The sequence below is a fragment of the Sycon ciliatum genome, chromosome 12 (genome assembly GCF_964019385.1).
Source record: "Sycon ciliatum chromosome 12, ocSycCili1.1, whole genome shotgun sequence".
In the NCBI taxonomy this organism is placed as follows: Eukaryota; Metazoa; Porifera; class Calcarea; order Leucosolenida; family Sycettidae; genus Sycon; species Sycon ciliatum.
In genome coordinates this window covers 2963692-2976511 of record NC_088654.1, presented here as the reverse complement: position 1 = coordinate 2976511, position 12820 = coordinate 2963692, and the positions used below count along the sequence as shown (strand labels likewise).

Here is a 12820-nt window from a genome sequence, read left to right as displayed (position 1 = left end):
CCACTTGCAAGTACATGTACGAAAAACGCACAATTTTCCAAACGTTCAGGCTCCGTAAGTACAACAACGTGAATGTGTATCACCGCGTGCCAAAGCATAATATGAGGATTTTGCGAGCACAGTGCGAGAATCCATGAAAGCATAAGTCCATGATATCGCGAGCATAATCAAAGGGAACTGGTCAACCCACCTGTCATTGAGTAATATTCCGTGAAAGGAGGTCTCAGCAGAGCCGAAGCGAAATAAGCCAGGAGACAGCTCATGCAAGAAGCAGTTCCAAAGAAGGACGTTTCTCGCGCATGCACATCCGAAAACGGACTGCCCTACAACACAATATCTGCCGTGCACGTGCACAGCTAGCGCGCGGCTCCCATGGCCCACGCGTTGGTAGATCTACATTGTAGGAGGCATGGAGTAGTGAAATACCGAGCACCTTACGTAGAAACTTACGTAGCCTAAGTGAATTTTTTCTTCTTTTTGGGTTTTTTTAAAAACTTTACTTCCTGTTTTTTTTGGTGGCACCTACATGTATGTACAGGGGATGGCCCACACCTGGTATAAAGTAATTACGTAAAAGAGAAAAAAAGAAAAAGTAGTACAGCACACGGGGTCGCCATGGTTACCAAAGAGAGAGAAGAAGGCAAAGAAAAGAAAGGAAAAGAAAGAGAGGTAAGCAACTCCATGAACATCAACAGTACAGCTGTGTCATACGCTCACAACGAACACTCAGCAGCCGCCAGAACAGCGGAGTGAGCAGGAAGTGGCACTGAAGAACGCCGGTAGCCGCGCAGACTAGCAACCATGGCTCTCACTAGGCTGAAGGACAGTTTGGTCCGGACGAAAGCCATGGTGACGGGAAATGGCTCGTTGCGCTTGTCGCTCAGTTTGCTGGCAATCCTGGCAAACAGCGCAGATGAGGCTTTTCCCTGTCCACCAGTGGTGGAGAAGACAATGGGCACAAAGGAGGAGATCTTTATCTCCCGAACTCGCCGCTCGTATTTCCTCCTCTTCTCCTGCTCATGCTTTCTGTAGACAGACGAGAGTGTAAGCCTAAGTGAAATACCGAGCACCTTACGAAGAAACTTACGCAGCCTAAGTGAAATACCGAGCACCTTACGTAGAAACTTACGTAGCCTAAGTGAAATACCGAGCACCTTACGTAGAAACTTACGTAGCATAGCGGTGTCGTTTTTCTTGGCATGTGAACACAATAATAGAAAAGCTGATAGGATCGCTTTTCTAAATGTGCATGTAGGTGCACGAACATACACACCAATACCTGACCACACGCACGCACATGCACTAAAGTATGGGAGCATGTGTACACGAAGCGTCACATGATTGCATTCATAACTTTACACAAGCCAGCCAGGAAATGAATGCACACTTGTAGTGGAGTGGTAGCTGCTACAACAAAATGGAGTATTGGCTAAATATTGCAATAAGGAGAGTGTTATGACAGTCATGCAAAGGTTCTGCTGTTATAAACGAAGTGGATGCCTCTCATGCTAAGTTCAAGATACATGTACTCCTATTTGAAACATACTTCGAGCAGCTTGTATCCAATCGTAGGCATCACAAGTCAAGGCAGCAGCCATTAATCTGTAAGATTCACTGATATTGAGGATTCGGACCAGGACGGTGTACTGATCAAACTTGCAAGAACGCCTTGTTGAGCTGGATCTTCCTCACCGGCAAAGCCACCTCGTGACTCTACCATCTGTTGTCTCTGCTCTCCTGCCTTGTTGCCTTCATTTCATTGGTAGGGTTGTGTTCAACGAAATCTCCATTTGCCTGCCTTCCAGCAAGTGGCTGGCAAATGGGAGCCAATATCATACATCACTTCAAGCTAGGATCACCCCGGTGGGAGAAATGAGGCAATCTACTGTTGGCAGTTGGAAGCGTTTGACCTTGTTGGCCATGGGCATGGTGATATCCACATAGGCATCTATACACAGAGAGTGTAGTGTACACACACACACACACACACACACACACACACACACACACACACACACACACACACACACACATACCAAGGAGCATGACACCACGATTTTTACAATGTACAGTAACAAATATCACCGCTCAAGCATGTATTTGCACGGAGTACATGATTATGCCACAGGGAGTGTTTGTATACAATGTCACACACAATGTAATTGCGCAGACTGGGCCCTTCAGCATTGCGCAGACCCTTCATCATTGGACTATTGGCATTGGTCATGAGTTTCATATTCACGTCTTAACTATAAATTGACAAGTCAACATTATTATGCTCTTCTGCTTCATGCATTGTGTTCAAATACCAATATACAGGCACATTGTACCAAAGTTCCATACAGCTCTGCATCATTTTTGCCAATACTGTTGATTGTACATTGTTCACAATCGCTGCCATTTCTCATAAAATAATAGTGTCATGCAGTGCAGTTACGAAATACACCACCAGGATGCCACAGTACAAATATGGCTACATTTTTTCAACAAACATGCAATTTATTTTTATTTATTTATTTAAAAGGCGACGAGGGGACAATAACTTTATTAATGCGATTAATAGTATAAGTGAAGCGGACATTACAAAATGATGAATGAGAATACATGTATCTAAAATGGTTGTTCCTAATCGATTTTCTTGAGACTATCATCAGGGAAAATCGTCTCACAATAGAGGCTATACGGAGAAACAAACTACTTATAGGTTAATGGATAGTGGGAAGTATACAAGGTGAGGTGTGAAAAAAAACTAAAGTGGGAGAGAAGACGAAAGAAATTAGAAGAAAAGATGTGAGAGTGTTCTGACGGTGTGAGCTACTACAAAAGGTAGACTCTATCACATTCACCTGCTTCCACGCCTTCATTTCACTCACCTTTTGTAGTAGCTCACACCGTCAGAACACTCTCACATATTTTCTTCTAATTTCTTTCGTCTACTCTCCCACTTTAGTTTTTTTTCACACCTCACCTTGTATACTTCCCACTATCCATTAACCTATAAGTAGTTTGTTTCTCCGTATAGCCTCTATTGTGAGACGATTTTCCCTGATGATAGTCTCAAGAAAATCGATTAGGAACAACCATTTAAGATACATGTATTCTCATTCATCATTTTGTAATGTCCGCTTCACTTATACTATTAATCGCATTAATAAATTTATTTATTTATTTATTTATTACAACATCTCAAGACGCAGTGGAAACACCGGCCAATGTTAGGAGAGTGGGTGATTGCCAACCACGGCGATAAATAAAAATAAGGGGAGAGAAAAGGACATGTGGATAATGAGCATGTGGATAATGAGTGGATAATGAGCTATTGATGTCGTAGTAAATAAGGGGCGGCACGGATCTTAAACAGGCGGAGTGAGGTCCGGTCCTTAACTTCGCTGGGTAGAGTGAGCCAAACAGAAAAAGCAATAAAGAGAGGGGAGCGCAAAAGAGTGGATGAGTTACACTTAGGGAATAAGAGCGAGTTTCTAGTTCTTAGAGAAGAGAACCAATTAAAAGACATGAGATGAGGTGGGCACAACTCAATCTTAATAGAATGGACAAGAGAAGCCAGGTGTGCACTGCGTCCATGTGATAACGGGGTTGTGTGAGCGATTTTATAAAGGGCGGATGATGAGAGCATGCGGGGTTGACGGAGGAGAATTTTAAGGCTTTTTTTGTGGTGTATTTCAAGCTTTGCAGCTGAAGAGGATAATCCAACCCAAGACGTATCGGCATAATCAAATATTGGGCGAAGGTAGGCTAAATAAAAAAGAAGCTTGCAAGAAAGTGGGAGGTAGGAGCAGTGGGGGGAGAGAACTCCTAAGGATTTACTTGATTTTTAAAGATATATTCGATGTGGGGTGCCCAAGAGAGTGCAGAGTCAATCACAATGCCAAGGTGTTTGTGAGAAGACACTATGTCAATTGGATTTGGAAAGTTGCCATGGATGAGGGTTGTGAACTCCGGCTGGGGCGGGAAGAGCATGATCTTTGTTTTTGATAGATTTGGGGACGACATCCAGGAAAGAACTTCATGGATGCCAGCACGCAAGTTGTTTTTCAGGCCAGTGAGGGAAGCTGATGAGGTGAGAAGGGTCGTGTCGTCAGCAAACAGAGACGTTCCAGGAAAGACTGCAGGTAAGTCGCTTACGTAAACGAGAGAGCTTGGAAGCTCAGGGCCCTGCGCTATGCTTTGTTGCCTAGCTCATCGTGCATGTTGTTAGAACTGATGGAAAAGTGTTTTCCTTTGATTAGCTACATCATTGTATTGCAAAAACGTTTCAATGAGTTACTGAACTAACGTCTTTTGCATAGCTATGGGACCGGCGCTGACTCTGCCGATCACGGGCGTTCTGGAGTCGACGGGATGTCTGTCCTCCCGTTTCCTGGGACCGGCGCTGACTCTGCCGATCACGGGCGTTCGTCTTCTTCTTATTATTATTATACTGACGGCAACTAACATCCATGCTAATTGCATTTACTCGTGTCCCTACTTCGTATTTTCTTTCCAGAAAATCTCCCCATACAGCAGGGAGTCGTTTACATAATATGACTCCCTGCTATACATTTACATGACTGTATACACATGGTTGACAAAAATGGTGGTAAAGACACACCTGGCAATATGGCGGTAAACACACGCCTGCCCACACACGCTCTCTAGGCTGCAACGTTCTGGCACAGAGTTCTCCTTCTCACCACCACCACCATCAGTTCGCGCCTAGCGCCTGGTCGATGCATGGCTGGCGGTATCCGGCATAGCAGGCTGGTACATCAAGTAGCGCATGGCACCTAGATGATGACACAGCAACGACATAGCTCGATTGCGACGTACGTTTCGTCCCCGCTGGACTCATCAGGCAATCTTCTTCTTGGATGTCTTCATACGGAGCTTGACTCGGGAGAATAAAGTTGAAGACACCACTGCAGCTGTACTTATGGTTGACAAAAATGGTGGTAAAGACACACCTGGCAGGTGTGTCTTTACCACCATTTTTGTCAACCATAAGTACAGCTGCAGTGGTGTCTTCAACTTTATTGACTGTATACACGTTATAATTATTATGCTATCGGCCTACATGCGATTCCCGGGGTGTTCGACAGGCGGCCCAGCCAGCCTGCTAGTGGGATCTCGGCCTCGCACACAAATCCACACAAAATGTTACTGCACTGAATGCATTCCCCGATACACTTCGCATATATACTCATTCTCTTGATGGTACCGTACACTTGATGGTACGGGACGGGTACGGGATAGCGCCAGGCATGCCGATGGCACAAACAAACAAATATATTGTGGCCAAGGCGCCAGCTGTCTTTGTTGGTACGGTACGGTACGGGACAGATGCAGGATAGCGCCAGGCGTGACACAAACAAACAAACAAGCAAACAAACAAACAAACAAACACCAAATTAAAGCTGTGTGGACCCTGGCTAGCGCCAGACGTTACTGAAGTATCGTCTTCTGCATAGCTACGGGAATTATAAATAGTAGGGGACCAAGAATTGATCCTTGAGGAACGCCTGACAATACTGGCTCTGCTACCGAGGATGTGCCAAGCACAGTTACGTACTGATAATGCCCAGAGAGATAAGATTTCAGCCAGGAGAGTGGTTGTTTGCGTACCCTGAATGCATGATCGAGCTTTGCCAAAAGTCCTCGATGCCAGACGGTATCAAAAGCCTTGGCCAAGTCAAAGAAGCAAATGCCAGCAAGCGCTCTGTTATCCCTATGCTGTCACACCTGCGGCACGATGCGTGTCAGTTGAAGGGAGGTGGAGTCGCCTTTACGAAATCCAGATTGTGCGGGACTCAGAAACGGCGAAACATGCCTGTATAAGTGGTCATAAAAGATGCGGTCACATACTTTGGACACGCAGGGAAGAAGAGAGATAGGGCTGTAGTTTGCAGGTTCGTGGCGGGGACCTTTCTTGAATACAGGTATGACTTTCGCTGTTTTCCATGCGGAACGGAATATGCCCGTGGTAAATGACATGTTGAAATTATGGCACAAAGGGAATGGTATGAATGGTGCCAGGGCGTTGAGGACCCGGTTGGGGATGCCGTCAGGACCAGATGCCTTGCACGTAGGAAAGCTTCTTCAGATGACGCCGAACAGTGGCAGTTGTGGTGATGACGGACGTGAAACAAGCTGAGGGCTCCGAGGGGGTGAGAATAAGGGGAATAGAGAGCAACGGGTCATCTGGCCGAGTCACAGAGGCAAATTGGGCGTTTACTGCCGTAGCTTTGGCCAAAGGGTCAGCCGCCTGCTGAGTCCCTGCTGTGAGTGACGGAATTTCCCGTGATAGGTTTCGAATTCTTGCTTGTCTCACAAACTGGTGAAGCGATGGTCGGTGTCTACCCTGCAAAGTAGTTTGCACTGAGCGGATATAAGCTCTGTACTTTGTCCGCGTCAGGGTTTTCACTATATTTCGCTGCTGTTGGTATGCTTGTTTTATTTGTTGTGTTGAGTACTTCTTAAAAATACTATAGAGATCATATTTCCACTTGATTGCTGTGCGGAGATGGGCATCAACCCAGGGTGGCTGACTGGGCCGTGGGCAGCGGTGAGAAGACGGCTGCTTTCCGAATGGCCAGAGGTGCTTCCCAAGGGCACTGTTGAGAATGGAAGAAAGGTTCGAAAGCGCGTTGACGTTGCTGGCACGCAGGTGCCAGCTCCAGTCAATATCAGCGAGCTCTGCATTCACACTATCCCAGACGGAAGATGGCACAAATTTAAAGTCATGTTCCGGCTTTGCAGGAACATTGCTGAAGTGGTTTCAGGGTGCAGCAGCGGGATGTCCGTTTGCAGCAGGTTCCTCACGATAAACAGCATCAGCAGGCTGTAGGAAGTGACTGAGGATCTGTGCATGGTCAGATGCACCAAGAGGAGCAACAGATGTAACAGAGAGTAGTAGGTGAGGATGATCCGTGAGTACAACGTCAAGACACGATGTTGAGCCGTGGGGGGTAAAGTGTGTGGGGAATGTCACCATTTGCTCAAGGCCAAAACAAGAGAAGAGGTTACGGAACTCCCTTTCACCACGATTCTTGGTGTCACTAGGAGACCAGTCAGAGTGGCGAGCATTCAAGTCTCCTGCAAGTACAATAGCAGAATTGGGGAGGCTAACATTGGACAGACAGTCCTCTAGGAGGTCACTAAATGCCTGGACATGGGAGATGCTGTCTCCAGGGGCTCTGTAAACAGAACAGATGATGAGGTGGAGTGACGGAAGGACCACTGGCCGCAATTCGAGCCAAACCGCCTCCAGTCCACAGCGCTCAAGGTCGGAGCGGCGCTTGATGGACATGAACGATCTTTCAGTTACAAGAGTAGCAACACCGCCATAGCCTCTCGCTTGCAGTTTATCAGAGCTGGTCGTGGGTGGGCGGTCCAGGCGGTATGACGGTTAGCCTGGAATTGAGACGTCTATGGAAGCTGTCAGCCACGTTTCACATAGGCAGATTATGTCTGGATAATACTGCTCACAGACTTGACTAAGCTCAGCTAACTTATTTTTTATGGAGCGGCAGTTAAGTGAGAGCACTGGGAAAGATGAAGTTAATTGGGCAGGTTGATTAAGAGTTTTATTAGTTTGTCGTCCAGAATCAGGAAGGAATGATGGTGCAAGTGGATTGAGCGACGCACTCAGTTATGTTGAGTGATGCGGTCTGATTTGAAGCGCCATTCACGAACCGAAATGCCACTTGGCCAGAAGTCTAGACTCTGGACCTTCTGACCATGCTCCTCCGAAATAACAAGGTGGGCATACGCCAGACCAAAATACCGTGCCGCAGATACTGGCCATTTGATTACAGTTACACTGCGGTCCTCGCACCATTTAGCGATTGAACTTGACGAACAACCGACATCAACACGGCCAACGTAGACGGCCTTGCACTTTAGCCGACATGCACCCCTTAACCGGTCAGGCTTGCGTGCAGGGCGCTGATAGCAAGATGTCACCGGTGCCTGAAGTGCGGGCTCCATTACTGAGCCTGCATTCGTCCTGTCTGGTGCAGCCTTGGCACGAAAGCCATCGGTAACCGGCGCAGCGGCAGCCCTGGGGTAGGAGTAGGTGCATCTGCGCATTACTGCGAAGAAATAAATATTTCCATAATCTCGTGCCGTTGGTTTGTACATAATTTCAGGTCTAAAATAACCTCACCCTGTCATGGCAATATACCTGAGGAGTTGAATTCACCTAGTTTCCCTTGTGCAAAAAGATTGTAGTCATGGCGGGTGGGAGCAGTTTGGGCGCTCCTGCGTCCGCTTCCATACTGTTTAGAAGAGAGCCTGAGTGGCCGTCAGATCACGTTTTCTATATAGAGGAACTGTCCAAAAATGAAGTTAGCCCTGCTGAGCTGAAGCAGGTGGATTCACAAGGGAAGCCTGGCTGGTACCTCGTAGCACTGTCCTGTGGAGCGAGGTATATTATGGCACTGCAGGCCGCGCACCTGAGGGCCTTTCTGGAAGCCTTACTCGATCGGATAGAGCGAAACTGGGCACCCTGGGATGCGAGCAGTTTTTAGTACTCCCTGGTCCAAAATCTCACCACCAGGCCGGGCTGATCAAAACGTCTGCCGGGTCTGCAGCCTACAAACGTGGATCTGCCGACACTGTGCTGTCGACGACATGTCCGGCAAGGCACCTTGCGGGAAAGCAGGGAACGCTAATTTTTAGAGAGGAAGCTTCTTCTCCAACATTTTAACATTTTTCAAAATTATTCCTTCTGAAAATATCATCGTGCTCTTGACCTCGAACCTGACTGCTGAATGCGATTAGGAAAGAAGATTCCTGAAGATGCACCAGACTGATTCTGGCAAGCCGTCTGTCGTCTGGATATGCACTGTTGTTCGTAATGGTCAGCAATCTTCTTCGTTCGTCCTTTCGCTTTCCTGACCACGATGATGACAAGCAGCTCTCATGCTCAGGTTAGTGCTACTTGTATGTCTGGGCACACAACACATATGAGATGCACTCACTGACGTTATCGAACTGAAGAATGCAGCAAGGGTTCCTCGGATTCTCTTGATTTCGGAACAAATTTCCTTCACTTTCACCCTCTCAGTCTCTTTCCCATGCCCTCCATGCAGGCACAATGGAGCTTGCATTTCAAATGTTGTTTTTACTTTGGCAGTGCGTTCGATAACGTTAGGACAGTCTAAGTTAGGTGTTCTTCTCTTCAGGCTTATTGGGCCTGTAAAAATTCTAAAAAATAGCTTCCTAAATGTAATGCTAAACGCGGGTCCCTATGATTATGAATACGGTTCTGCTGGGCAATGATGTTTACACCAATATACACTCTATGCTGTCACAGCAGCCACAACTGATTCTCTCTCTCTCTCTCTGATCACTAGTAATTTTGATAAAGCTAATCTTTAAATCGCTGTTGCACGTGCACAGGATCTCAGGTGCGAAGAAGCGATGAATCCGTACATGGCATTGTGAATAAAATAAAAAATAAAATTCACAGTGCACGTGAGACTCGGTTAGAAAGACTGCGTTTCCGCATTCGTAAGAACGCCACACCCAGGGATCATGATAAAGAAAATATGTCGTGAAAATGACTGAAAAAAACTGAAAATATTTTTCTGTATTTGTCGGGAAAATCTCTCCTTGTTCGCACTACAGAATTTGGGCAAATGGTACAGAAAATCGAAGAGGATCAATCAGCTGTGTAGAAGCATTGCAAGTGTAAGCTGAGTCATGAATAGTCTTGTACCAAAGTGAGTGCATGCGGTACCACGACAACATGTACATGTAGCACAAAATGAATGTCGTGAGTGCAAGTCACACATGTTTTACACTACCAAATGCAGCCACGGACATGCATGTGTGTGTCAAAAAACTTTTTAGTGCAAGTATGCATGCAATCAAGAGTACATAACCCCCCAGAGTGTGCAACGCCGATCCAGCTCTGTGTAGGGTCTTGGTCGAGCGGAATCGGATCTTCTGATGTCATGCGTACACTTCACACCAGCGCAAGGCCGGTCTCGAGGCAGGGCACCATTGTTTTTGATCCAAGAGTACCCGCGACTTCCCGGGTTCCCCTCGGATGTGTACGGTATTATGACGCAAAGATCCGATTCCGCTCGACCAAGACCCTATGCAGAGCTGGATCAGGCGTTGCACACTCTGGGGGGTTATGTACTCTTGATGCAACGTACACGGCAGTACGCCAAACACCGCAAGATACGGAAAATCAGAAGTCTGAGTACGCAAAACAGACTCAATTGGTGGGCAGCTCTGTACTGGCCTGTACGGAGGGAGTGAATCTCAATGTGTGCAATGCACGCACTTTGGCGACAGTGAAAACTATGCAAGTCGTGTAGGTTTGCAGGATGAATGTGAGTCCTTTTAGACAAGCGCCTAAGGCCCCGGTCACACATGCATGGCGCTTTTGCGACACCACAAAAGCTGCACCACAAAAGTTGGGATATCCCCGGATCACCATGGATACTGCGCCTGGCGCCACTGGCGCCACGGCGGCAATCTCAAAAGCGCCACAACCAAAAAATTGGTGGCGAAACACAAAAGCGGTAGTGCAACTTTTGCGGCGTTGTCGTTGTTGGATCTCTTGGATCTTGGAAAAATTAGTTTTTCATCTCTCGTCATGAAGTGGACTGCTGACCAAGAGCAACTGCTCCTCTCCCTCTATTTCGAGGTCAAGACAAGACACCAGAAAAAAATGACAAGAGATGTACAGAGGTACAAATGGATTGTTGACAAGCTGAAGGAGGAGGATGTGGTGGTCGCCTGGAAGCAGGTCAAGGATAAGATCGGGCGCCTGAAGAAGACGGGCTCCAAAAAGGTTAAACTTCATGTGCAGCCCAGAGTGCGCAGAAGTAGGCTAGAGCGAACCGGGGCAGCTGCTGATGATGATGATGATGAAGATGAGCTGGACTGGGAAGAGATTCTCAAAGAAGCGAAGTGGCCACTACTCAAATATTTCTATGATCTGTGGAAGTCTCATCCCACTCTGGGACTGGCTATTTCCACTGATAGTGCCCAAGACACCAGTGAGGATGATGATGATGACAACAATGCTGATGATGCTGAACAGGCAGCTTCAGCAGAGGCAGCCAACCTCAGTGCTACGAGCAACAGAGCTAGTACAAGCAGTGATAGCAGTACTGCACACACTACTGGAAACAGTGGAACTTTTGGTGATGGTGACATAGATGATTATTTATACCATGACGTGGCTGATGACAGCGAGGCCGATAGTTCTGATGGACTTCCACCAGCACGTGCTGCAGCACTTTCAGCACAGCCTGTCCTCCCATCTGCAGCATTGCCTGCAGCAGCACTTTCAGCGCAGCCAGTCGTACCATCAGCAGCATTGCCTGCAGCAGCATCTACCCCACTGCCTCTACCGACGCAGGCAACAGCAAGGCCACGAGCACAGGCGCAAGCTCAAACTCAACAGGAGCCGCACAATGGCCGTGCTGGGCCTGCCTTGCCTCCCACACCACCGAGTCGTGTTGGCAGAAGTAGGACGGCAGCACCAGAGCAACAGCGCCAGCAACAGGACCAGTTCTTGGCATCATTTGGCAACATCATGCAAGCGCATACACAACAAACCATTACACTTCAGGGAAGCAACTGTTTCCAAAACTGCCTTTTCCAAAATAGAATATGGTCTGAAATAGACAGGAGATTGTTGGCCATGTTCCTTAAAATTTGAATTCTACTGTAGTATATTATAGATTTGTATTGGCCACTCGTTCATAATTGTGGTATCTACTTTACAGAATTGGAATTAGTGAGAATTCGCAAACAACTTGGCCAATGAAACATCACTAGCAGTCTAGCAGCAATACTTAGTCCTCTTGCGATGGTTATTTGTGTGCTTTGACCGCAGGCACAGCTACAACAACAGCAGCAACAATTTGAAGAGCGGATGAGAGATCGTGAGGAGAGAACGTCATCAGCCACACAACGGCAAAATCAGGAATTCCAGATGACTGTCCAGCAGTCCATGATGACATTCCAGGCCACACTTGTGAGCAACCTCTTCAATGGTCCCGGACCAAGGTCTTCCCGGAACGAGGGGCAGGACTGAGCTTGTTTTGTGATTAATCCTTTCTTCAATTTTTTTCAGCCGTGTTCTTCTCTTCTATTTTTTAGGTGCAATTTAGCACGCTGCGGTTTTTCTTATACGCCTTCTGCACGGGCAAAACAATAAAGTTGCATTCAGTGCTTCTCGTTCACACAGAGCAGGTGTATAAATTCATCAATGGAATGGATTGTACTCAGTGTGGAAATAAGAGGCCAGCAGAACCGTATTGCTCAAACAACAGGGTGATCTCAGTGAGTACGCCGCGCTAGCTTCCTTCTCACCGTCCAACCTGCTTGTTCATAGTCATCGTGGGGTTGGTCATTTGGTCCTGCGTGGAACTGATTGTACGTGGCAGTGTTAATTAGCCAAGTCGGTTCCATAGGACACTTCCATCTCTCGCAGATGTTGTGCAGACCGCAACAGACAATGGCCACATCAGCAGCGAAGTCGGGATCGTCGAGGTTATTGTGGACTAGCACACGGAATCGACCCTTGAGTCGCCCAAACGCCTGCTCCACTACACGCCTTGTCCGAATAAGCCGGTAGTTGAATGTCCGTTCATGTGGCTGAAGTCCAGCTGAGTCATCAAAGCACTTCATTAGAGTGGCACACAGGGGGAATGCAGAGTCTCCCACAAGGTAGGGCCGTATGTACGTGCCTTCAATTCGAAAGTTGTCTTGTATGGTCAGCCACTTTTGCTGGGAAATCCTGCGTAACATTGTTGATGTGGCATACGCACTGGCATCCCCAGCAGACCCAGGC

The 12820-nt window shown here is 47.2% G+C and overlaps 1 protein-coding gene across 1 annotated transcript; it reads left to right on the top strand.

The window, feature by feature from the left end:
• Window positions 1–10684: 10684 nt before the first annotated feature.
• LOC135828724 (activating signal cointegrator 1 complex subunit 2 homolog) lies at window positions 10685–12061 on the top strand. Its single transcript, XM_065341147.1, has 2 exons — window positions 10685–11479; window positions 11861–12061. The coding sequence occupies exons 1-2, from the start codon at window positions 10685–10687 to the stop codon at window positions 12059–12061; spliced, it is 996 nt and encodes a 331-aa protein (XP_065197219.1).
• The last annotated feature ends 759 nt before the right edge of the window (window positions 12062–12820 follow it).

Bases quoted from the DNA above. Each gene is read 5' to 3' on its own strand.
- LOC135828724 (XM_065341147.1), top strand. From the start codon at position 10,685: ATGACAAGAGATGTACAGAGGTACAAATGGATTGTTGACAAGCTGAAG. The intron at 11,480-11,860 runs GTTGGCAGAAGT...CTTTGACCGCAG, and splicing joins CTCCCACACCACCGAGTCGT to GCACAGCTACAACAACAGCA.